The sequence below is a fragment of the Pristiophorus japonicus genome, chromosome 1, assembly GCF_044704955.1.
Source record: "Pristiophorus japonicus isolate sPriJap1 chromosome 1, sPriJap1.hap1, whole genome shotgun sequence".
NCBI classification, from domain to species: Eukaryota; Metazoa; Chordata; class Chondrichthyes; family Pristiophoridae; genus Pristiophorus; species Pristiophorus japonicus.
In genome coordinates this window covers 55,408,721-55,436,290 of record NC_091977.1, presented here as the reverse complement: position 1 = coordinate 55,436,290, position 27,570 = coordinate 55,408,721, and the positions used below count along the sequence as shown (strand labels likewise).

The 27,570-nt window shown below is 43.9% G+C and overlaps 1 protein-coding gene across 4 annotated transcripts in view; it reads right to left on the bottom strand.

Annotated features, from left to right (window-relative positions):
- Window positions 1–27,570, bottom strand: part of LOC139263942 (tetratricopeptide repeat protein 39B) — a 182,258-nt gene that overhangs the window by 76,621 nt on the left and 78,067 nt on the right. For 2 of the 4 annotated variants that reach the window (XM_070880031.1, XM_070880049.1), the window contains one exon: window positions 5,865–5,969. In XM_070880031.1, the coding sequence (XP_070736132.1) occupies window positions 5,865–5,969 (105 nt within the window). Of the gene's footprint in view, window positions 1–5,864; window positions 5,970–18,992; window positions 19,063–20,789; window positions 21,042–27,570 lie in introns of those variants that run through there. The other 2 variants (XM_070880040.1, XM_070880037.1) reach the window with 2 other exon arrangements.

The window sequence follows — 27,570 nt, the reverse complement described above, 5'->3', positions numbered from 1 at the left end:
GATTTAACTTGCTTTACAGGTTTTACAGTGGGTGGCTGGGTTTCCCAGGCCTCGGACACAAGGCAGCTGAAGGGACGAAAGGACTGCTTCGGGGGAAAAAGGTAAGTGCCATTACATAACAGCCCGGTTTTAAGGGCCAGGAGCAGCAGTAGTGCTTCCCTCCCGAGCCCCCCACCAAGCTCCCTCCATCAGGCCACCCCCATACAAAAACCCCTGCGGTCTGCAAAACGCACTACCTGTTTACATTGTACATTAATGATTTAGACGAGGGGATTAAATGTAGTATCTCCAAATTTGCGGATGACACTAAGTTGGATGGCAGTGTGAGCTGCGAGGAGGATGCTATGAGGCTGCAGAGTGACTTGGATAGGTTAGGTGAGTGGGCAAATGCATGGTAGATGAAGTATAATGTGGATAAATGTGAGGTTATCCACTTTGCTGGAAAAAACAGAGAGACAGACTATTATCTGAATGGTGACAGATTAGGAAAAGGGGAGGTACAATGAGACCTGGGTGTCATGGTACATCAGTCATTGAAGGTTGGCATGCAGGTACAGCAGGCAGTTAAGAAAGCAAATGGCGTGTTGGCCTTCATAGCGAGGGGATTTGAGTATAGGATCAGGGAGGTGTTACTACAGTTGTACAGGGCCTTGGTGAGGCCACACCTGGAGTATTGTGTACAGTTTTGGTCTCCTAACTTGAGGAAGGACGTTCTTGCTATTGAGGGAGTGCAGCGAAGGTTCACCAGACTGATTCCCGGGATGGCGGGACTGACATATCAAAAAAGACTGGATCAACTGGGCTTGTATTCACTGGAGTTGAGAAGAATGAGAGGGGACCTCATAGAAACGTTTAAAATTCTGATGGGTTTAGACAGGTTAGATGCAGGAAGAATGTTCCCAATGTTGGAGAAGTCCAGAACCAGGGGGTCACAGTCTAAGGATAAGGGGTAAGCCATTTAGGACTGAGATGAGGAGAAACGTCTTCACCCAGAGAGTGGTGAACCTGTGGAATTCTCTACCACAGAAAGTTGTTGAGGCCAATTCACTAAATATATTCAAAAAGGAGTTAGATGTAGTCCTTACTACTAGGGGGATCAAGGGGTATAGCGAGAAAGCAGGAATGGGGTACTGAAGTTGCATGTTCAGCCATGAACTCATTGAATGGCGGTGCAGGCTCGAAGGGCCGAATGGCCTACTCCTGCACCTATTTTCTATGTTTCTATGCTTCTATGTCCTGCGGCCTGCCCAACTGGAAGCTAAAACTGTCAATCAAGCTGACTTCCAGGAGGAAAACCTGTCATGTCGCACGCTGTGAAGTTTTGCAACGAAACCCAGACTTCCAGGTTTCCCGTCCAAAACTTGACAACAATGCCTCCCCTCAGTCCCCCTCCCATCTACATAACCCACCCCAGTAAATATCCAGGCCATAATGTTTTTGAAAAAGCATCACTTGTTGAGTTTCACAACTTAAACATTTTTTTTTAATAAAAAGATGCATCAACACATCTAACTTCTGGAGGAGAAAGAAAAGGATGAAAGGGGAGGGGGATGGTACAAGCAGCCTCTCTTGTACCAGAGATGGACAGCTCTTAACATAACTTATCCACGCAGACCTTTGTACAGATTCAGGAATATCCACGTCAAACTGCCGGCACAGGCCCTCCACGGTGGCTGGTGGAATCAGATCTGCAAACGATTTTAAACCATAGAAACTCTCACCACTAGGAATCTACCGTGTACCACCGTGTAAATACGAAACAGTGATACCCGCCCTCCTACATGGCTCAGAGACGTGGACCATATACAGTAGAAACATAGAAACATAGAAAATAGGTGCAGGAGTAGGCCATTCGGCACTTCGAGCCTGCACCGCCATTTAATGAGTTCATGGCTGAACATGCAACCTCAGTACCCCATTCTTGCCTTCTCGCCATACCCCTTGATCCCCCTAGTAGTAAGGACTACATTAGACTGTGACCCCTGATTCTGGACTTCCCCAACATTGGGAACATTCTTCCTGCATCTAACATGTATAAACCCGTCAAGAATTTTAAACATTTCAATGAGATCCCCTCTCATTCTTCTGAACTCCAGTGAATATAAGCCCCGTTGATCCAGTCTTTCTTGATATGTCAGACCCGCCATCCCGTGAATCAGTCTGGTGAACCTTCGCTGCTCTCTCTCAATAGCAAGAATGTCCTTCCTCAAGTTAGGAGACCAAAACTGTACACAATACTCCAGGTGTGGCCTCACCAAGGCCCTGTACAACAGTAGTAACACCTCCCTGTCCCTGTACTCAAATCCCCTCGCTATGAAGGCCAACATGCCATTTGCTTCCTTAACCGCCTGCTGTACCTGCATGCCAACCTTCAATGACTGATGTACCATGACACCCAAGTCTCATTGCACCTCCCCTTTTCCTAATCTGTCACCATTCAGATAATAGTCTGTCTCTCTGGTTTTTATCACCAAAGTGGATAACCTCACATTTATTCACATTATACTTCATCTACCATGCATTTGCCCACTCACCTAACCTATCCAAGTCACTCTGCAGCCTCATAGGATCCTCCTCACAGCTCACACTCCCACCCAACTTAGTGTCATCCGCAAATTTGGAGATACTACATTTAATCCTCTCGTCTAAATCATTAATGTACAATGTAAACAGCTGGGGCCCCAGCACAGACCCTTGCGGTACCCCACTAGTCACTGCCTGCCATTCTGAAAAGTACCCATTTACTCCTACTCTTTGCTTCCTGTCTGCCAACCAGTTCTCAATCCACGTCAGCACACTACCCCCAATACCATGTGCTTTAACTTTGCACATTAATCTCTTGTGTGGGACCTTGTCGAAAGCCTTCTGAAAGTCCAAATACGCCACATCAACTGGTTCTCCCTTGTCCACTCTACTGGAAACATCCTCAAAAAATTCCAGAAGATTTGTCAAGCATGATTTCCCTTTCACAAATCCATGCTGACTTGAATCTATCATGTCACCTCTTTCCAAATGCGCTGCTATGACATCCTTAATAATTGATTCCATCATTTTACCCACTACCGATGTCAGGCTGACCGGTCTGTAATTCCCTGTTTTCTCTCTCCCTCCTTTTTTAAAAAGTGGGGTTACATTGGCTACCCTCCACTCCATAGGAACTGATTCAGAGTCTATGGAATGTTGGAAAATGACTGTCAATGCATCCGTTATTTCCAAGGCCACCTCCTTAAGTACTCTGGGATGCAGACCATCAGGCCCTGGAGATTTATCGGTCTTCAATCTCATCAATTTCCCCAACACAATTTCCCGACTAATAAGGATTTCCCTCAGTTCCTCCTTCTTACTAGACCCTCTGACCCCTTTTATATCCGGAAGGTAGTTTGTGTCCTCCTTAGTGAATACCGAACCAAAGTACTTGTTCAATTGGTCTGTCATTTCTTTGTTCCCCATTATGACTTCCCCTGATTCTGACTGCAGGGGACCTACGTTTGTCTTTACTAACCTTTTTCTCTTTACATATCTATAGAAGCTTTTGCAGTCCGTCTTAATGTTCCCTGCAAGCTTCCTCTCGTACTCCATTTTCCCTGCCCTAATCAAACCCTTTGTCCTCCTCTGCTGAGTTCTAAATTTCTCCCAGTCCCCGGGTTCGCTGCTATTTCTGGCCAATTTGTATGCCACTTCCTTGGCTTTAATACTATCCCTGATTTCCCTTGATAGCCACGGTTGAGCCACCTTCCCTTTTTTATTTTTACGCCAGACATGGATGTACAATTGTTGTAGTTCATCCATGCGGTCTCTAAATGTCTGCCATTGCCCATCCACTGTCAACCCCTTAAGTATCATTCGCCAATCTATCCTAGCCAATTCACGCCTCATACCTTCAAAGTTACCCTTCTTTAAGTTCTGGACCATGGTCTCTGAATTAACTGTTTCATTCTCCATCCTAATGCAGAATTCCACCATATTATGGTCACTCTTCCCCAAGGGGCCTCGCACAACGAGATTGCTAATTAATCCTCTCCCATTACACAACACCCAGTCTAAGATGGCCTCCCACCTAGTTGGTTCCTCGACATATTGGTCTAGAAAACCATCCCTTATGCACTCCAGGAAATCCTTCTCCATCGTATTGCTTCCAGTTTGTTTCGCCCAATCTATATGCATATTAAAGTCACCCATGATAACTGCTGCACCTTTATTGCATGCACCCCTAATTTCCTGTTTGATGCCCTCCCCAACATCACTACTACTGTTTGGAGGTCTGTACACAACTCCCAATAACGTTTTTTTGCCCTTTGGTGTTCTGCAGCTATAGATTCCACATTATCCAAGCTAATGTCCTTCCTAACTATTGCATTAATCTCCTCTTTAACCAGCAATGCTACCCCCTCCTCCTTTTCCTTTTATTCTATCCTTCCTGAATGTTGAATACCCTTGGATGTTGAGTTCCCAGCCCTGATCATCCTGGAGCCACGTCTCTGTAATCCCAAACACATCATATCTGTTAACATCTATTTGCACAGTTAATTCATCCACCTTATTACGGATACTCCTTGTATTAAGACACAAAGCCTTCAGGCTTGTTTTTTTTAAACACCCTTTGTCCTTTTAGAATTATGATGTAATGTGGCCATTTTTGCGCTGGAGAAGTACCACCAGCGCTGCCTCCGCAAGATCCTGCAAATCCACTGGGAGGATAGACGCACCAACGTCAGTGTTCGCGATCAAGCCAACATCCCCAGCATCAAAGCAGTGATCACACTCCACCAGCTCCGTTGGGTGGACCACATAGTCTGCATGCCCGTCACGAGAGTCCCAAAGCAAGCAATCTACTTGGAACTCCTACATGGCAAGCAAGCCCCAGGTGGGCAGAGGAAACGTTTCAAGGACACCTTCAAAGCCTCCTTGATAAAGTGCAACATCCCCACTGGCACCTGGGAGTCCCTGGCCCAAGACCACCCCAAGTGGAGGAAGAGCATCCGGGAGGACACTGAGCACTGCCTATGATGGTGATGATGATGACTAAGAACGAGGTTTAGCATTTATGTCTGTGGATCCTTCCAAGCTATCGCAGGGGAGATAAGCAACATCAACGCATAGATGCTCAAAGCAAGTCACCAAGGTTTCTCTTCAGAAAATTAGGAACAGAATAAAATCACACTGCAATTTTTTGCCTATCACAGCATTCCCCAACGTCAGAGGTTGTGTTGATAGCAGTCCTATTGAACCAGTATAAGTAAAAATGGCAAGTTCCTTATACAATGCAAAGTTTCTAATCAACCTAAAAGAGACAAAGCTATTTGATTTCTGGATCTGAAATTTGGCTGCTGGGACTTACCTGCCTGGACCAGGCTTTTAAGAAAAACAACGCCCAGTGCAACAACAACTGGGCTCAAATCTGATCCTTCCACAACCAAAGCCAATAGTTGGCTAGTTTCAGGAAAAAATGGACAAAATCATTGAATGCAATCCCCCAAAATCATTGATAAGAATCCCAAAATACATTGTAATTAAAATTGGACATATTTAGACAGTCAATGTAAAGCAATGGCCCTTCCCGTGATCTCAATGTCTCTGCCATGCTACTGAGGGAATGGGACGGCCAAAAATACTTTATTCTGGTAACTATCAACTAACAAAGCACCTTAAAGTTAATAGGTGATTATTTTCTCTTTCCAATATACAAGAACGTGCTCGAAAGGTTAACTTTATTCTCTTATTATAATATTCACAAGTACACCATTATTGTAAATATTCGATTGAATAAGAGTGCAGTCCAAACCCAAAATAAAAACTGTTAGCGGAAATGTAGAGCTACATACTGAAAACATCTTCATTTAATTCAAATTCAAAAGACATCTTACCAAGGCCGCAGCAAATCCAAAGCTTCGGAGAATTTGTTATTTAAGAATAAGCTCAGTGCGGTGTTGCATTCCTCCAGGGCACTCTTCAAGTCCATCTGGGATGCCCTAATATAATAGAGAGAAACAATAAGCTCTACTCTACTGGCAATGGGTGTCAGTCGGAAAATTATTGTAACGGATGAAAAGATGATTGAAGATATGACAAACGCTGGAGTGGACTAAATCTGAATGCCAGCTAACATTAAGAACTTTACACCAGGATCATTGTGACATTAACAGGAAGTATGAAGGGCTCATGGGAAAGCAAGAGCTTCATGTCCTCATCTTGAATCAGTCTTAATCAGCTGGTCTTTAGTGTCAGCTGTGGCTCAGTGGGTAGCACACGTGCCTCGGAGTCAGAAGGTTGTGGGTTCAAGTCCCACTCCAGGAACTTGAGCACATAAAAAAAAAAAAAAATCTAGATATGGCCAATCCTTTTTCATTCAAAACCCATACAAGGTGTACTTTCAGCAGAGATTGTTAGGCATCATCGATCAGCACTAGCAACCCTAGCTGCTTTTCCCCTCCATAACTCAAACTCTAGGACCAACATATTAGCATCTCTATTGATGCTGTGGCTGAGGTTAGCCAACACAAAACAGGCTGGGGATCAAACTTGGGATCTTCCTGATGTGTATGTCTGAACTATTCACTGGATAAATGTGCAGCCAACAGGGGAGCTAATCCACTTTACTGTTAGTGGTTGGCAGTAAAATGGGCCCTCATGTCTCGAGCAACAACTCGCACTTACACAACATCTTTAATTTAGAAAAATAGACCAAGGCTCTTCATGGAGGTCTAAGGAAAACAGATGTCAAGCCAAAGCTGGGTTTTAAGAAGGGTCTTAAAGGAAGAGAGCAATGATGGAGGGGCAGACAAGTTTAAGGAGGAAATCCCAGAGTGTGATGCCTATGCTGGAGGCTTGGTCGTCAAAGATGAGAGGGTAAGAGTGGGAGGGGGGGGGGATATACAAGAAAAAGGATGAGGAAATGAGTAAGCAAAGACAAGAGAGCAGCAATAAACAACTTACATCTATATTGCACTTCAAATATAATGTCCAAAGGTAGTTCACAGTTGGGGTTGAAATAAAACCATTACAGTTTCTGAGTTTTCATGGGCCTTCTCTCCTACTCCTTTATCTTCTTCTTCCCTCCCCACTTGCCTTGGTCACTATTTCTCTTTGTTTGTGTTTCAAGTGATGGATGAGTGGAACTTCATGCAGGTCAGTATACGGGCAGCAGAATTTTGAATGAGCTGAAATTTGCAAAGACTGGAGGATGGGAGGGCAGTCGGAACAGTGCTGGAACAGTAGAGTCTGGTGGTGACAAAGACATGGATGAGAGTTTCAGTGGCAAATTTGCCGATGTAGGGGAAGTAAAAGAATACCCATTTTGTTCGACAAGCGGGGAAGACTTTAGAACTCCCAGGTGACATGGCCATAGGTTTGAAAATTATAATAAATAGTCAAGGGCTGACCAAGTCGGTTCACAAGCTTGGTGTTATATTTGGCCACGAGATGAGCTTCCTACATCATATCCGCGCCATCACCAAGACCACCCATTTCCACCTCCATAACATTACCCGTCTCCGCCCTTGCCTCAGCTTATCTGCTGCTGAAATCCTCATCCATGCATTTGTTACCTCTAAGACTTGATTTTCCCCAACATGTTCCAGGCTGGCATCCCACATTCTATCCTCCATAAACTTGAAGTAAGCCAAGGCTCTGTTGTCCGTATCCTAACTTACACCAAATCCTACTCACCCATCACCCCTGTGCTTGCTGACCTACATTGGTTCCCAGTTAAGCACAGCGTCGATTTTAAAATTCTCAAAAGAACATAAGAAATAGGAGCAGGAGTAGACCATTTGGCCCCTCGAGCCTGCTCCCCCATTTAATAAGATCATGAACTCAGCTCCACTTCCCTGCCCATCCCCCATAACCCTTATTGCTCAAAATTCTGTCTATCTCCGCCTTAAATATAGTCAATGATCCAGCCTCCACAGCTCTCTGGGGCAGAAAATTCCACAGATTTACAAGCTTCTGAGAGAAGAAATTGCTCCTCATCTCAGTTTTCAAGGGGCAGCCCCTTATTCTGAAACTATGTCCCCTAGTTTTAGTTTTTCCTGGGAGTGGAAATATCCTCTCTGCATCCACCTTGTCGAGCCCCCTCATTATCTTATATATTTCGATTAGATCACCTCTCATTCTTCTGAACTCCAATGTGTATAGGCCCAACCTACTTAACCTATCTTCGGAAGTCAACCCCCTCATTTCCGGAATCAACCTAGTGAACCTTCCCTGAACAGCCTCCATAAATACGGAGACCAAATCTGTACGCAGTACTCTAGGTGTGGCCTCACCAATACCCTGTATAGTTGTAGCAGGACTTCTCTGCTTTTATACTCTATCCCCCTTGCAATAAAGGCCAACATTCCATTTGCCTCCCTGATTACTTGCTGTACCTGCATACTACCTTTTTGTGCTTCATGCATAAGGACCTCCATGTCCCCTGTACTGCAGCACTTTTAAATGGAGAAAAATTGCAATTATAATTTGCTTTTCTATTTTTTCTGCCAAAGTGGCTAACCTCATAGCTTCCCACATTATACTCCATCTGCCAAATGTTTGCCCACTCACTTAGCCTGTCTATATCCTTTTGCAGATTTATTGTGTTCACCTCACAATTTGCTTTTCCACCCATCTTTGTATCATCAGCAAACTTGGCTACATTACACTCGGTCCCTTCATCCAAGTCATTAATATAGATTGTAAATAGTTGAGGCCCCAGCATCGATCTCTGCGTCACCCCACTAGTCATTGTTTTCAATCGGTTATCCTTGTTTTCAAATCCCTCCATGGCCTCGCCTCTCCCAATCTCTGTAATCTCCAACCTAAAATCCCCCGAGATCTCTGCACTCCACCAATTCAGGCCTCGAGTATCCCCGATTTTAATCGCTCCACCATTGGTGGCCCTGCCTTCAGTTGCCTAGGTCCTAAGCTCTGGAATTCCATCCCTAAACCTCTCTACCCTCCTTTAAGACGGTCCTTAAAACCTATCTCATTGACCAAGCTTTTGGTCATCTGCACTAACATCTCGGTGTCAAATTTTCCTTTGATAATGATTCGGTGAAGCTCCTTGGGATGGTTTGCTACATTAAATGCGCTATATAAATCCTAGTTGTTGTTGTTGAAGACATAAGTGAAGCTTTCAAAATTATATAGAATTTTGCTAAGAGTAAATAAGCAAGAACTGTTTCCACTGGCAGGAGGGTCAGAGAGCACGCATTTAAGATAAATGGCAAAAGATCAAGAAGGAAGATGAGGAGATTTTTTGTTGTGCTGCGAGTTGTTGTGATCTGGAATGCACTGCCCTTGCAGATCCAATGGTAACTTTTAAAAGTGAACTGGATATATACTTGAAAAGGAAAACAAAATGCAGGGCTATGGGGAAAGAGCAGGGAAGTGGGACTAACTGGATAGCTTTTTCAAAGAGCTGACACAGACATGATGGGCCGAATGGCCTTCTTCTGTGCTGTAAGATTCTAGGATGTCAATAAAGGCAGGATTATAAGAACATGTCCAAATATTGATTCATGGATCAACTGCAAGTCAAATTGCTTTGGAATGCTTTGATGCTGGGATATGAAAAGCATTGTTAATCCTCTTAAAAATGTATACAAGAGAAATGCGAGAAAGTTAAGATGTCTGCGCTCCTCAAATTCTGGTCTCTTTAACATCCCTCATCTTAACTGCTCAACCATTGGTGGCCGTGCCTTCAGCTGCCTGGGCCCGAAGCTCTGGAATTCCCTCCCTAAACCTCTACACTTCTCTACCTCTCTTTCCTCCTTTAAGACGCTCGTTAAAATGTACCTCTTTAAACTAGCTTTTGATCATCTGCCTTTAATTTAACACCGAGCCACAGAAGAAATTATCTGTTTGTCTGTAACACTGTTGTGAAGCGCCTTGGGATGTTTTACTACGTTAAAAGCGCTATATAAATAAAAGTTATTATTATATTATAAGATAGAGCAAGACAGATAGTTAAATAGTCCACGTTTAGGGCAAAATGACAGAAAGGCATCCAGAGAGGAAGACAATTCGAAGTGACAACAACAAAGCAGTTTAGATGCAGTGTCTTAAAAATCTTGAGTTTAGATCGTCACAAAATAGGATTGATTCAGATCAGTTCCAAACTGAGATCAAGTTACATCTGTTGCGATCGACTTCCTCCTGACCGAGATCAGTTATTTTGGCAAGTTACTCGGGTGAAACAAGTTCACAAATAAAGAACATTTTATAACGGGTTAAGCAGTTATAGCGATTAACCAGGAAAAATGGAAAAACGTATCCTGACAAACCAAGGAAGAACATTAGATAACATGCCGAGGACAGAACTTTGATGTCAGAACCTGCAGGTCAGAGAGAGATGGAACCCGGTCAAACTTCAATGTAACAGGGAAACTGCCACCCACAAAAAAGATTTATGACTTGCTAATTATGCTACAGTCAGGAGATTTTACTAATATTCATTACTGCTTTATAAACGTACAACCATTAACATGTTATAACTTATTTAAGCTTTTAAGTCAATCCAGCCATGGCTGTGATACTGCGCCCAGCACTGTCCTGTTGCAATGAAAACACTTATTTTGTTCTTATTCTTTTTGTGATGAACGTACATCTTGAACATTCACGAAATTAAAACTATGAACAGAATACCAGAGTCATTTCTTACCACACACAATAAGTAGTGCCCATAACCAAAACTACCAATGGCCCAACTTTCTCAATAAGGTTAGTGGCTGCCACATACAAATGCTGGAGAACAACTGGACTGCAGGAATTCTACAGAACTTTTTAAGCTTAAGAACTTGGCTGCATACGTTAATTGAATAGATCCACCAGGAAATGGGACAAGTCATATGATACTGCATTTAATTACCACTAAAGGAAGGCAGACAATATGAGTAGCTGTTTGATTGCAGAAAGTCTGTGAAGGAAAATGTAGAAAACAGCTACCAAGATCTCAGTCTGAAACACACGTCGTCTAGGATGCACATCTCCCGCCAACAAGATAGACAAAATGCGTCCGCAACACAAGAACATTGCTACAGGTAGTTACAGAAGAAAGCACTGCTAGTCAACGAATACCAGAATGCACATCAAGTTGCTACTTTGAAAAGTCAGAGTTTGAGTTTACTAAAGTTGGATTGAAAGCATCCAGCCAAACATTCGATATAGAGATCAATCTATCACCTGTCTCTGCTACTTTTCCCCTTCACCTAGCCCAACAAGCAACCATAAGAACATAAGAAATAGAAGCAGGAGTAGGCCATTTGGCCCCTCGAGCCTGTTCCGCCATTCAATATGATCATGGCTGATCTGATCATGGACTCAGCTCCACTTGCCTGCCCGTTCCCCATAACCCTTTACTTCCTTATCGCTTAAAAATCTGTCTATCGCCGCCTTAAATATATTCAATGACCCAGCCTCCACAGCTCCCTGGGGCAGAGAATGGTATAGATTTACAACCCCAAGAGAAAAAATTCCTCCTCATCTCAGTTTTAAATGGTCGACCCCTTATTCTGAAACTATGCCTCGGAGTTCTAAATTTCCCCATGAGTGGAAACATCCTCTCTGCATCTACATTGTCAAGCCCCCTCATTATCATATGTTTCAATAAGATCACTTCTCATTCTTCTGAACTCCAATGCTCAACCTTTCTTCATAAGTCAAACCCCTCATCTCAGGAATCAACCTAGTAAACCTTCTCTGAACTGTCTCCAATGCAAGTATATCCCTCTTTAAATACAGAGACCAAAACTGTACGCAGTACTCCAGGTATGGCCTCACCAATACCCTGTACAGTTGTAGCAGGACTTCGCTGCTTTTATACTCCATCCCATTTGCAATAAAGGCCAACATTCCATTTGCCTTCCTGATTACTAACTTTTTGTGTTTCATGTACCAGGACCCTCAGGTCAATCTGTAGTATAGCATTTTGAAATTTTTCTCCATTTAAATAATAAGTTGCTTTTTTATTTTTTCTGCCAAAGTGGATAACCTCACACTTTCCCACATTATACTCCATCTGCCAAATTTTTGCCCACTCACTTAGCCTGTCTATATCCCTTTGCAGATTTTCTGAGTCCTCCTCACAATTTGCTTTTCCTCCCATCTTTGTATCATCAGTAAACTTGGCTACATTACACTTGGTCCCTTCATCCAAGTCATTAATATAGATTGTAAATAGTTGAGGCCCCAGCACCAATCCCTGTGGCACCCCACTAGTTACTGTTTGCCAACTGGAAAATGACCCGTTTATCCCAACTCTCTGTTTTCTGTTAGTTAGCCAATCCTCTATCCATGCTAATATATTACCGCCAACCCAGTGAACTTTTATCTTGTGTAGTAACCTTTTATGTGGCACCTTATCAAATGCCTTCTGGAAATCCAAGTATACCACATCCACTGGTTCCTCCTTATCCATCTTGCTCGTTACATCCTCAAAGAACTCCAGAAAATGTGTCAAACATGATTTCCCTTCCATAAAACCATGCTGACTCTGCTTGATTGAATTATGCTTTTCTAAATGTCCTGCTAATGCTTCCTTAATAATGGACTCCAGCATTTTCCCAACGACAGATGATAGGCTAACTGGACTTTAGTTTCCTGCTTTCTGCTGCCTCCTTTTTTTAAATAGGGCATTACATTTGCGGTTTTCCAATCCGCTGGGACCTCCCCAGAATCCAGGGAATTTTTGTAGATTACAACCAATGCATCCACCATCTCTGTAGCCACTTCTTTTAGGACCCTAGGATGCAAGCCATCAGTTCCAGGGGACTTGTTCGCCTTCAGTCCCATTATTTTACTGAGAACTACTTCTTTAATGATAGTGATTGTGTCCTCCCTCCCTTATCCTTGATTATCGACTATTGGGATTCTATCATGAAGCCCGATACAAAATATTTGTTCAAAGTCTCTGCTATTTCCATGTTCTCCATTATTAATTCCTCAGTCTCATCCTCTAGGGGATCAACATTTTCTTTAGCCACTCTTTTTTATGTACCTGTAGAAACTCTTCCTATCTTTTTATATTTTGTGCTAGTTTACTTTCATAATCTATCTTCCCTCTATTATTTTTTTTAGTGTTTCTTTGCTGGCTTTTAAAGGTTTCCCAATCCTCTGGCCTCTCACTAGTCTTGGCCACATTGTATGCCCTTGTTTTCAATTTGATACCATCCTTTATTTCCTTAGTGAGCCACGGATGGTATCCCTTCTAATTGGAATATATTTTTGTTGAGAGTTATGAAATATCTCCTTAAATATCTGCCACTGCTCATCAACCGTCCCACACTTTAATCTATTTTCCACTTTAGCCAACTCTGCCTTCATTCCTTTGTACTTTCCTTTATTTAAGCTTAGGGCACTGGTTGAGATCCAACTTTCTCACTCTCCAGCTGAATTTGAAATTTAATCATGTTATGGTCACTCATTCCTAGAGGATCCTTTACTTGGAGATCATTTATTAATCCTGTCTCACAGTACCAGATCTAAGATAGCCTGCTTCCTGGTTGGTTCTGCAACGTACTGTTCAAGGCAACTATCCCGGATACACTCTACGAACTCTTCCTCAAGGCTACCCTGACCAATTTGCTTTGTCCAATCAATATGAAGGTTAAAATCGCCCATGATTATTGTCGTTCCTTTTTTACAAGCCTCCATTATTTCTTGATTTATACTCCATCCAACAGTGTAGCTACTGTTAGGGGGCCTATAGAAATTGCCCACCAGCGACTTTTTTCCTTTATTATTCCTTATCTCCACCCAAACTGATTCAAAATCTTGATCTCTGAGCCAATATCGTTTCTCACTAACGGCACTGATCTCATCCTTTATTAACAGAGCTACTCCACTTCCTTTTTCTTTCTGTCTGTCCTTCCGAATTGTCAAATATCCCTGAATATTTAGTTCCCAGCCTTGGTCACCTTGCAACCATGTCTCTGTAATGGCTATCAGATCATACCCATTTGTATCTATTTTGTTACGAATGCTGCGTGCATTCAGATAAAGAGCTTTTAAATTTTTTTTTTTTTACCATTTTTTCCTGCTTTGACCCCATTTTCTGATTCACTTTTATGTTTATACTTTCTGTCACGCTCTAGTTTTTATTTCCCCCAATCTAGTCTGCTCTATTGCCTTCTCCTTATTCTTTGACTTTTTTAAAATTTCCGCTCTCCTGAACCCCCCCACCACTATTTAGTTTAAAGCCCTCTCTACAGCCCTAGTTATTCGATTCACCAGAACCCTAGTCGCAGCACGGTCTAAGTGGAGCTCGTCCCAACGGAACAGCTCCCTTTTACCCCAGTACTGGTGCCAGTGCACCAGGAATCGAAACCCATTTTTCCCACACCACTCCTTGAGCCACGTGTTCATCTCTCTGATCTTATTTACCCTATGCAAATTTGCTCATGGCTCAGGTAGTAATCCAGAGATTATTATCTTTGTGGTTCTGCTTTTTAATTTAGCCTCTAGCTGCTCATAATCCCTCAGCAGAATCTCTTTTTTGTTCTACTTATGTCGTTGGCACCTACATGGACCATGACAACTGGATCTCCCCCACCTCCCACCCCACCCCGCCCACTCCAAGTTCCTCTCCAGCCCAAAGGAGATGTCCTTAACCCTGGCACCGGGTAGGCAACACAGCCTTCGGGACTCACGCTCTCGGCTGCAGAGAACAGTATCTATGCCCCTAACTATACTGCCCCCTACCACTACAGTATTTCATTTTACTCCCCCCACTTGAACGGCCCCCTGTACCACGGGGCCGTGGTCAGTTTGCTCATCCTCCCTGCAGTCCCTGCTCTCGTCCACACAGAGAGCAAGAACCTCGAACCTGTTAGACAAGAGCAAGGCTCCTCCATCACTCCAGCCAGAGTCCCCATATCTTCCTCACTCATAGTCACACTCTCCTGTCCCTGACCATGGATCGAATTTGAATTAATCAATCTAATTGGTGTGACTAGTGCCTGGATCATGGTGTTCAGGTAACTCTCCCCCTCCCTGATGTGTCGCAGTGTCTGCAGCTCGGATTCCAGCTCATCAATGCGGAGCCAAAGTTCCTCGCGCTGCAGATGTGGTTGTTGTGGGCCTCAATGGTGTCCACCAGCTCCCACATGCTGCAATTAATCAATCGTCATCATAGGCAGTCCCTTGAAATCAAGGAAGACTTGCTTCCACTCTAAAATTGAGTTCTCAGGTGACTGTACAGTCCAATACAGGAATTACAGTCTCTGGCACAAGTGGGACGGACAGTGGTTGAAGGAAAGAATGGGTGGGGCATCTGGTTTGCCGCACGCTCCTTCCGCTGTGTGTGTTTGGTTTCTGCATGCTCTCGGCAATGAGACTAGATGTTCTTCCTCCACTTAGGGCGGTCTTGGGCCAGGAATTCCCAGGTGCCAGTGGGGATGTTGCACTTTATCAAGGAGGCTTTGAGGGTATCCTTGAAACATTTCCTCTGCCCACCTGGGGCTCGCTTGCCATGTAGGAGTTCCAAGTAGAGCACTTGCTTTGAGAGTCTCATGTCGGGCATGTGGACGATGTGGACATACTGCAGCAGTGACACACCGTCTGCCCTGCCATTCCTAATATATTTAATTAATTACATTTTCAAGTTTTGTTTTTAATCCCAGCATTCTTTTGTGAAAACCGACGCAAAGTGTTCATTAAGAACCATACCAACGTCTTCCACCTACACACACAAGCTTCCTTTTTGGTCTCTTATAGGCCCTACTCCTTCTTTAGTTATCCTCTTGCTCTTTATGTACTTATAAAACATCATTGGGTTTTCCTTGATTTAACTTGCCAACATTTTTTTATGTCCTCTTTGCTTTCCAAATTTCCTTTTTAATTTCACCCCTGCACCTTCTATACCCCTCTAGACTTTCTGCAGTATTTAGTCCCTGTATCTGACATAAGCTTCCCTTTTTTGCCTGATCTTAACCTGTATGCCCCTTGACATCCCGGGGGCTCTAGATTTTGGAGATCCACCCTTTTTCTTTGTGGGAACATACTTGCTCTGGACCTTCACTATCTCCACCTTAAATGCCTCCAACTGTCCTGACATCGATTTACCTTCAAGTAGCTGTTTCCAGTAAACTGTTGCTAAATCACATCTCAGCTTAGTAAAATTGGCCTTTCCCCAATCAAGAACTTTTACTCCTGGTCTATCTTAGTCCTTTCGCATAACTACGGTAAATCTAACTGAATTATGATCACTATCACCAAAATGCTCCCCCACTGATACTCCTTCTACCTGTCCAGCCTCATTCCCTAAAACTAAGTCCTGAACCGCCCCCACTCTGATTGAGCTTGCTGTGTACCGGCTAAAACAAAAATCTCATGAATGTATTTTCAGAATTCTGCACCCTCTAAACCTTTTACATTGATTCTATTCCAATAAATGTTAGGATAGTTGAAATCCCCTACTATTACTGCCCTATTGTTTTTGCACTTCAGAAGTTTACCTACATATTTGTACTTCTATCTCCCTCTGATTGTTTGGTATCTACAGTACACACCCAGCAGTGTGATCGCCCCTTTTTTGTTCTTCAATTTAACCCCTATGGCCTCATTTGATGATTCTTCTAACAGATCATCCCTCCTCACAGCTGTAATTGTTTCTTTGATCAATATTGCAACCCCCCCACCCCCTCCCCCCCTCTTATCTCATCTGAAAACCCTGTAACCAGGAATGGTGAGCTGCCATTCCTTTCTTTCCCATCTTTCAGCCACTTTTTAGTAATAGCTATTGTCATGTATCCTACATGGTTACTGCTTGTACTATAACAAGGTGTGCCACCAGAGGGCACTGCAGTGGGAAACTTGTAGATTACCTGTACAGGTGTGCCAGGCCTAGCAGACCACCATGTGTGATCCTCACTCTGGAGTTACATTAAATGGACTAAGGTCACTACAGTTCAAGCACAACACATTGTCTCGTGGAGTCATTATTAGAGCATCTGAAGACATAACAGCTATATCATCATACTTCCGTGTGTCTAACTGTGCCCTCAGTTCATCTGCCTTATTTACTAGATGCCTTGCATTGAAGTATATACCATTAAGCACTGCCAAACCCCTTTGTTGTCTATTTTCTCGCCTTCGTTTCCTCTGCCTTCCGAACTCACTTACTAATTTACTGCCATTTTCAGCTTTGCTTCTCTCCCTTCTGAATCTACGCTCAGGTTCCCAGACCCCTGCCAAGCTAACAGCACTAGAATATTGGTCCCGGCCCTGTTAGGGTGCCACCCGTCCAGCTTGTACAGGTCCCACCTCCCCCACCGGTCCCAATGTCCCAGGAACCTAAAGCCCTCCCTCTTGCACTATCTCGACAGCCATGAATTCATCTGCTCTATCCTCTTATTTCTATACTCAGGATGGCAGTGGAAGTAATCCGGAGATTACTACCTATGAGTCACTGCTTATTAATCTCTTTCCTAGCTCCCTGAAATCCGCCTGCAGAACCACATCCCTCTTTCTAACTCTTTCGTCATTGGTACCACTACCTCTGGCTGATCACCCTCCCCGCTCAAAATGTCTGCAGCCGCTCAGTGACATCCTTGACCCTGGTACCAGGGAAGCAACATACCATCCTGGTGTCACGTCTGCGGCCGCAGAAATGCCCGTCTGTTCCCTAACTATTGAATTCCCGATCACTGTTGCTTTTCAGACCTTTCTCCTCTCTCCCTGTACAGCTGAGCCACCTGCGGTACCATGGACTTGGCTCTGGCTGTACTCCCCAGAGGAACAATTCCCCTCACTACTATTCAGAAAAGAATGCCTGTTGCAGAGTAAGATGCACTCTGGGACTCCAGCATTACCTTCTTGTCTGTCTGGAGGTCACCCATTCCCTCTCTGCCTGCAAACTCTTAAGCTGTAGTATGGCAACCTCCTGAAATATACTATCCATGGAGCTCCCAGCCTCGCCGTTGCACTGCAGTGACACCAGCCGCCACTCAAGCTCCAAAGCCCAGAGCTCAAGTTCCTCCAGCTGACGATGCTTCCTGCACATGTGGTTGTCCAGGACATGGGAAGCATCCTGGACTTCCCACATGGCAGAGACTGTGCATTCGACGGGACTGAGGTGCCCTGTCATGCCTCTATTTAATAGACTAATTAAACTTCTCACTTTAACCCACTGATCTAACTGGAGAGAAAAAAGAAGACAAAAATTATTTATTCAAATTTAACAAGAACCACAGAGATACTAAACGCAAAGAACTTAAATATTAGATATCTAAATACTCAGGTTATGTGGCTCCGCTAATCCACCAATTCCTACTATGACCAAATTCTTCCTTCCACTCTGCTTACAATCCACTCTCCGATTGTGATTCACCCAGCTCGGTCTCCCAAGCTCTATGCTCAAACTCTCTGGAATTCCCTTCCTAAAACCTACCCCTCCCTCTCCTCCTTTAAAACAGTACTTAAACCCCACCTTTATGACCAAGCCTTTGGTCAACCTTTCTAATCATTTCTTCTTTGCTTCGGCAATTTTTTTTTTTTACACCACTGAAGTGCCTTGGGTCTACATTAAAGGTGCTATGTAAATATAACTGGTTGTTGTTGCATTTAATTACTACTGTTCTACTTACTGTAACATACTTCATTGCAACTTAAGAACTTGTTTGTCTCTATTATTTGGATATGTCAATCGAAAAATTGGCAGGAACGGAGACACATGAAAATTTCAGATTAAACATTGAAGATGTTCCACTGAATAAAAAAAATCCAGGAGAATACATGCGACATTCATTATTACAGGATTACTGAAAGCTGGATCACGACAATGCCGATCTCTACCAATGCTTTACCCAAATTGAAAGATGAAAGGAGTAATGATTTGGAGGACTGATGGTACTATAAATACTGATGAAACTATAAATTCTAGATTCTATATATAAAGCAGCAATAAGACTTTTGTTGAAGGGTGGCAGAAGAACAGTAACAGGCATCAAGCTTTCCTTCAATCTCTGATCTATGTGGAGTTAAGTGATAGGAACCAAAGACCTGCTGTAAAGACACACCTGCTGAATGGTACGTGTATGTGAACAGGGTCGGGCTCAGCTGTGGTGATTCTCATCAGCCTGCCATCACTCACCACAGAGGCTCGCATCTGGGGAAAAAAGCCGCTTAAGCATGGCACTGCCAGCATCGATGGAATTGTACTCTAGCCCAGATCCGTGCATATTCCTTCATTGTTAATTCAGATAAAATAATCCTGGATTTATGCACATTAATTGTAGCATGCAAAAACCAATGAATGTTTGCCGTGTTGGTCAAATCAAAAGTATCATAACTCGTTGAACCCTTGTCAAACAAGGGACGGGTGAGCGGGAAGGGGAGAGGAAGAGACACGGAGGAGAAGGAGGTAGAGGAGAGAAGGAGGCGGAGGAGGGACGGATAGAGAAGGAGGAGGAGGAGAGAAGGAGGAGGAGAAACAAATGGGAAGGAGGAGAGGGGAGGGGGAAGAGGGGGAGAAGGGGAGGGGGAAGAGGGGGAGAGGGGGAGAGGGGTCAGAGGGAGGAGAAATGGGGAGAGGAGAAGGGGAGAGGAGGAGAGGAGAGGAGAGGAGAGGAGAGGACGAGAGGAGGGGAGGAGGAGAGACAGAGGAGGAGAGACGGAGGAGCAGGTGGATACAAGATGGAGGAGGACAGGGGATGATAAGAGGGAGAGAGGAAGGATAATGAGAAGGGGAGGCAACAGTTAGAGCACCAAATAATATATCGACATTCAAAATAATGAGACTGGATGGGTCTTGAACCATATTGCTTTTCACTTAGTGACGTTTTATTATGTCTCTGTGTTGTTTGATGGGAGGTAAGAGAACAACTTCTTAGCCCATGAAGCGGTAGGCAATGTAATCTGCATCTTGTGATGTGGTGGCTCTATGACTAGCATCAGATATACAGTTCAGTCTTTGTCTCAATAGTATCACATTACTCATGCAGAGAGAAAGCAGGTGCTCGAACATCTCGTGGCTGACTCTCAATAGTGTTGTCATGTCGACCTTTCATCGCCATAGGGAAGGTGGCGGCCACCTATAGTATTCCACTGTACCATAAAAGCTCTGATCACTATAGAATAATGGGTCTAATTTCCCCAGTTAACTTTGTCCCATCTTTAGCCTACTTGATCAACTGTCCTTATAGAAACACCTTCAAGGTCTCAGAGATGGTCAGTCGTCAGCCTTTCACAGACCCAAATCACAATTTGCACACTCATGGGCACATGGATTAGGTAATGGATTTGGCCCTGTAAATATTCTTGTGCTGGTAGGCACAGATTGTTCTGCACTTAGCCAAATAATTAGGCAGGTGACTAATGCTGGTAGGTCAACCATGTATAAAAGCAGTGCTTCCGCATCAAGTTCATGCACTTGGACAATTTTTCCAAGGATAAGCAAAGCACGTAAACATGGCAATTTACATTTTTTTTTTAAATATAAGCATCTGCTGCACTCCAGAAACTCATGTATTTCATCCTACTCCAAACCAAATCATTAAACAGTGTCCAACCTAATCATGTATGTAAACCCATAATTACTATTAAGCAGGTTACATGAGTATCCTGGTCATATTATTTTGTACAGACTGTTTCATTAAAGCCTGACACGGTGGGTACATAATTATCAATTCATTGCCTTTAATCGACCGTAACATCAGCACTTCAGCCTTTATGCCGTACAGCCTGTGAAATACACTAGGGATCAAAAGATACTGCATGAAAAATTACACAACACACTGCAAAAACAAGGCATGCTGGAGATATCACAATCAAGCTTGTTTATTTGTTTAAAAAAAAAGAACCTGCATGTTACTTACATTCCTTATCTGTAATGTTTCCTTCATGAGGGACTTCTAAACTGTCCTGTAGTTCACTGGCAATCCTGGCAAATACAAGCAGCAGGCAGGGTATTCCCAGGCACTGACTGCAGCATTCTGAAGATAGGGCAGAGCTGCCTCACTGTACAGCTCCACACACCTTATTGGCATACGTCATGTAGTTGCACGAAGAACCAACTACTGTACAGTCTCCTTTACTGCAGCAGAATCCTCGTGCTCCGTTGTCAGCACATGAGGCAGTGTGACATGAAGGCAGCGACTACCATCAACAGAAAACAGTCGAGAGCAATTTTTTTTTTTTTTAAAAACACTTACTCGTGCACAGATGTAAAGAGCTATATTAAAACAGTAGTTTTACAAGTGCATACAAATCCCATTGATTTCCAATTATTTTCTAATTTAAGACCCTTTCAACACAGACAGACTGCTGACAATTTTGAAAAGTTACCCAGAAAATAAAACAACATATTTTCAGATTTCCAAAATTAATTTCATGTATATGTACATATCCAATGACAGCGGCACTTAAACAGCTCCTCACTCACAGTTGACACAATTATATACTTGCTACAATGTCTATTTCTTGAAAATTTCTGCTATTTAATAACTAATAAAGGTAAAATTTTGCCAGTGTTTTCTACCGCCTAGTTCACAACGAACCCACCGACTGCTACATGGCTCCACTGTTCTACATCAATTATCCATGGTTTAAAAAAAGGGGCCGCTAACCTGTGGCATAAATAAGATACAAAATGGGGCTTGCTGCGGGAGTACTGCTTTGCTGGAGGTGCCATCCTTCAGATGAGATGTTAAACAGAGGCCAAGTTTGCCGGTTCACGTGGTTGCAAATGATCCCATATCATTCATTTTCCCTAAATTACAACAGGGACTACACTTCAAAAGTATTTAATTGGCTGTAAAGTGCTTTGGAGTGGCCTAAGATCATGAAAGGCGCTATATAAATGCAAATGTGGGAGCTCTTGCATCGTCCTGCCCAACATTTATCTCAGCCAACCATCAACAAAACAGGTTAACTGGTTATTTATCTCATTTGCCGTTTGTGAGGCCTTGTTGTGTGTGCATGTGAATCTTTGCTTGGGTGGGTGAGTTTACAGATCTGCAGTGACAGCTGGTGACCTTTTTAACACAGGTGAGGGAGGCACAGCTCAACTTGCCTCATGAAGCCAGCGTGTTGCCATGGCAACAGGCCCTTCCTGTGCAGCCCCCACCCCCAGCACCAATGTAACTTTTTTTTTAAACTATACACACTGTGTGCCTAAAAAAAGCGTGACTGCACTTTCGAACTACTTCATTGGCTGTGAAGCACTTTGGAGCATCCTGAGAAGTGAAAAACCCCGATATAAATGCACATTTTCTCCACAGCTCATGGAAAAAAATTTACACCATCCCCAAGTTCTTTTTAAAAAAAAAAGAAAAAAAAAAGTGCTGAAGACAGGAGATCTGTATCAAAATTAAATTGAACAGAAATGGGCCAGCTCAGGTTAATTCAGAGACTTCAAATTTGGTCTCAACTTGTCGCTGTGAAAATCCCCACGCAAAAGGGATACAAAATGGATCCAGCCGCTGCCATTTTGAGCAATGCGGCACAAACTTCCCTGATGTACCACCTGAGTGAGGTGGATGGCGGAGAAAGAAGTTGAGCTGCAGGCCACAGAGGGAGGGGAGTGAGAGTGAAAAGAAAGATTAGCCAGTCAGCGAGTTGTTTTGAGGCAGGGCTCCTGATCCCTGCAGCATGGTTCTGAACCTCTGTTCGGGTAGGTTAATTTACAGATCTGCCGATGACCTTTTTAAACAGGTGAGGCACAGCTCTACGGTGCCTCGTGAAGCTAGCCTATTACCATGGCAACGGGCCCTTCCTGTGCAACCCCACCACCAACTTTACTGTTTTTATTACACAAGAATCCCAAGTAAGTGCATTACTTCAAGGATGAATGAAAGAACTGTTCTACATTTAGCCACATCACCCTGGAGTCATTTAAAAGGAATTAAAGACAGCGTCATGAGCAGAAAGGTTCAAGTTGACAGAGGAGTCAAAACAGCAGTACTAGATGCCGGCAACAAAATTCCATCCAATTTCACCAGCCACAATCTAATTCCGCGGCTCAGAACTTCCCGATTACAAATGAAGGTTCAACGTAAATTGCAATTCTGCACATCTGCGGGCAGACAGTGGCATCGACTCTCTGCTCGAGCTCACACGCAAGGTTCGAAGTGAGGCCCCTCGGGGATCAGTTCCATGTACACAATTCAAAAGACCTGCAGCTTGCTACTCGTGCCACTGCACAAGTGTTGCCATCCTCCAACAGCGTCACTTATACTCAACAATATGGATGAGAACTGCCAGCATCTTTAGTTGAGTACTTTGATTTTTTTTTTGTTCCTGCGATTTTAAACCCCCTCTTCAACCACGGTTGAGAACGTGGGCACTCGGCCTATCCTAATCTAACGCTCCCCGTGACCAATGCCAGCAAGGCCACTCAACGGCCGCCGAGGCTTGACTCAGATTTTCCTACGTTCCCACCCAGAGAGTTGGCATAACTTTAGTTCAGCCTCTCTCCACTTGCTGCAGTTCAGAAATTGAGCAGAGAGGTGCATTTTTTCTAAATTCGTTCCTGGGATGTGGGTGTCGCTGGCAAGACCAGTTGCCCATCCCTAATTGCTCCTGATGAGGTATGACTCCAGCCAGTGGAGTGTTGACCCCTGATTCCCATTGACTTCAATTTTACTAGGGCTCCTTGATGCAACACTCGGGCAAATGCTGCCTTGATATCAAGGGCAGTCACTCTCACCTCATCCCTGGAATTACAGTTCTTTTGTCCATGTTTGGACCAAGGCTATAATGAGGTCTGGAGCAGAGTGGTCCTGGCAGAACCCAAACTGAGCATTGGTGAGCGTTTTATTGGTGAGTAAGTGCCGCTTGATAACACGATCGACGATTCCTTCGATCACTTCGCTGATGATTGAGATTAGATTGATGGGGCGGTAATTGATCGGATTGGATTTGTCCTGCTTTTTGTGGACAGGTCATGCCTGGGCCATTTTCCACATTGTCAGATAGATGCCAGTGTTGCAGCTGTACTGGAACAGCTTGCATCCATCTTCAAGGTAGAAGACACATAAAACATTCTGGAAATAGTGAGAAACCAAGCGTCTAGTGAGAATGGGGAGCTTAAAGAAATTAGTATTAGTAAAGAAATAGTACTGGAGAAATTAATGGGACTAAAAGCCGACAAATCCCCTAGACGTGATGGATCACATCCTAGGGTTTAAAAAGAGGTGGCTGCAAAAATAAATAGTGGACGCATTGGTTTTGACCTTCCAGAATTCCCTAGATTTAGAATGGTCCCTCGTTGCTATTTAAGAAAAGAGGGAGAAAGAAAACAGGGACACATAGGCCAATTATCCTGACATCGGTACAGGTTGAGGATCCGAAATCCAGAAACCTCAGGACCGACTCCATTCCTGATATTTCCGGATTTTGGAACGTCTTTGCCTAGGCCGAGATAGGTGGGGTCAGGCAGCCAAGGTAAGGGGGCAAGGTCAGCCCGCCGAGGTAAGGGGGAGAGGGGGGAGCCGGTGCTGGGGTGAAGTCGCGCCGGGCCGGTGAGGGTCGGGACGGGCGAAGTTGCGGTGAAGTCGGGCCACCACGAGGTAGGGCCAGGGCGAGGTCGGGCCGCCGAGGACCAGGGCGAGGAAGTGCCACTGAGGACTGGGGCAAGGTAGGGCCGGGGAGAGGTCGGGACACCTAGGCCGGGGGGTAGGGGGGGGGGGGGGCAAATTTCGGAACATTTTCTGGTTTCCGGACAATCCTGCCTCGGATCGGCCCGATGTCTGGATTCCAGAACATTCCGAATTTTGGAACTCCGGATTTTGGACGCACAACCTGAAGTGGAGAAAATGCTAGCATCTATTATTAGGGATGTGGTAAAAGGGCGCTTTGGGCATCTGATTTATGAAAGGGAAATAGTGTTTGAGAAATCTCTGAGAACTTTTTCAGGCTGTAGCTAGCAGGGTAGATGGGAGGGGGGGTGGGGGGGCGAAGTGGGTGTAGTGTATTTGGATTCAATTAGCTGCCACACAAGAGGTTATTACACAAAGTTAGGGCTCATGGGATTGGAGTAATGTATTAACATGGATTGAGGATTGGTTAACGGACAAAAAAGAGAGCGTAGGAATAAACAGGTCATTTTAGGGTTGGCAGGCTGTAACTAGTGGGGTACCGCAAGGATCAATGCTGGGGCCTCAGCTATTCACAATCCATATCAATGACTTCGATGAGGGGACCGAGTGTAATGTATCCAAGTTTGCCGACAATACAAAGCTACATAAGAAAGTAAGTTGTGAGGAGGACACAAAAAGGCTGCAAAAGGATAGACACAGGTTAAGTGAGTGGGCAAGAACAAGGCAGATGGAGTATAATGTGCGTAAATGTGAGGTTATTCACTTTGGTAGGAAGAATAGAGAAACAGAATTTTTTTTTAAACAGATGACAGTCGGGAAATGTTGGTATTCAGATGGATCTGGGTATCCCTGTACACAAATCCCAGAATGTTAACATACAGGTACAACAAACAATTACAAAGGCAAATGGTATGTTAACCTTTATTACAAAGGGATTGGAGTACAAGAGTAACAAAGTCTTGCTACACTTATATATATTGCTTTGGTGTGTACATTTTTTGACTCCTTACCTAGGAAGGATATACTTGTCTTAGAGGGAGTGAAATGAAGGTTCACCAGACTGATTCCTGGGATGAGGGAATTACATATAATTACACAGGATATACGGTACAAAAACAGGCCATTCGGCCCAACCAATCCATGCCGGAGTTTATGCTCTACTCGAGCCTCCTCCAGCCTTTCCTCATCTAAATCTATCAGCGTAACCCTCCATTCCCTTCTCCCTCATATGCTTGTCTAGCCTCCCCTTAAATGAATCTACACTATTCACTTCAAGCACTCCCTGTGGTAGCAAGTTCCACATTCTCACCATAAGAACATAAGAACATAAGAATTAGGAACAGGAGTAGGCCATCTAGCCCCTCGAGCCTGCTCAGCCATTCAAATAAGATCATGGCTAATCTGGCCGTGGACTCAGCTCCACTTACCCGCCCGCTCCCCGTAACCCTTAATTCCCTTATTGTTTAAAAATCTATCAATCTGTGATTTGAATACATTCAATGAGCTAGCCTCAACTGCTTCCTTGGGCAGAGAATTCCACAGATTCACAACCCTCTGGAAGAAATTCCTTCTCAACTCGATTTTAAATTGGCTCCCCCGTATTTTGAGGCTGTGCCCCCTAGTTCTAGTCTCCCCGACCAGTGGAAACAACCTCTCTGCCTCTATCTTGTCTATCCCTTTCATTATTTTAAATGTTTCTATAAGATCACCCCTCATCCTGCTGAACTCCAACGAGTAAAGACCCAGTCTACTCAATCTATCATCATAAGGTAACCCCCTCATCTCCAGAATCAGCCTAGTGAATCGTCTCTGTACCCCCTCCAAAGCTAGTATATCCTTCCTTAAGTAAGGTGACCAAAACTGCACGCAGTACTCCAGGTGCGGCCTCACCAATACCCTGTACAGTTGCAGCAGGACCTCCCTGCTTTTGTACTCCATCCCTCTCGCAATGAAGGCCAACATTCCATTCGCCTTCCTGATTACCTGCTGCACCTGCAAACTAACTTTTTGGGATTCATGAACAAGGACCCCCAGGTCCCTCTGCACCGCAGCATGTTGTAATTTCTCCCCATTCAAATAATATTCCCTTTTACTGTTTTTTTTCCCCCAAGGTGGATGACCTCACACTTTCCGACATTGTATTCCAACTGCCAAACCTTAGCCCATTCGCTTAACCTATCTAAATCTCTTTGCAGTAAAGAAGTTTCTTCGGAATTCCCTATTGAATTTCTTGGCGACTATCTTATATTGTCCTATGAGGAGAGATCGAGTCGACTAGGTCTATATTCACTAAAGTTTAGAAGAAGGAGAGGCGATCTCATTGAAACATACAAAATTCTTAAGGGGCTTGAAAGGGTAGATGCTGGAGGATATTTCCCCTAGCTGGGGAGTCTAGAACTAGAGGTTAGTTTCAGAATAAGGGGTCGGCCAGTTAGGACTGAGATGATGAAACATTAATTCACTCAAAAGGTTGTGAATCTTTGGAACTCTCTACCCAGAGAACTCAGTTGTTGAGTATATTCAAGATAAAGATCGATAGATCTTTGGATACCAAGGGAATAAAAGGCTATAGGGGTAGTGAGGGAAGGTGGAGTTGAAGTAGATTAGCCATGATCTTGTTGAATGACGGAGCAGGCTCGGGGGGCCAAATAGCCTATTCATTATGTTCTTAACATAGAAACATAGAAAATAGGTGCAGGAGTAAGCCATTCGGCCCTTCGAGCCTGCACCACCATTCAATAAGATCATGGCTGATCATTCCTTCAGTACCCCTTTCCTGCTTTCTCTCCATACCCCTTGATCCCTTTAGCTGTAAGGGCCATATTTAACTCCCTTTTGAATATATCCAATGAACTGGCATCAACAACTCTCTGCGCAAGGAAATCCACAGGTTATCAACTGTTTGAGTGAAGAAGTTTCTCCTCATGTCAGTCCTAAATGGCCTACCCCTTATCCTAAGACTGTGCCCCCTGGTTCTGGACTTCCCCAATATCGGGAACATTCTTCCCGCATCTAACCTGTCCCTTCCCATCAGAATATGTTTCTATGAGATCCCCTT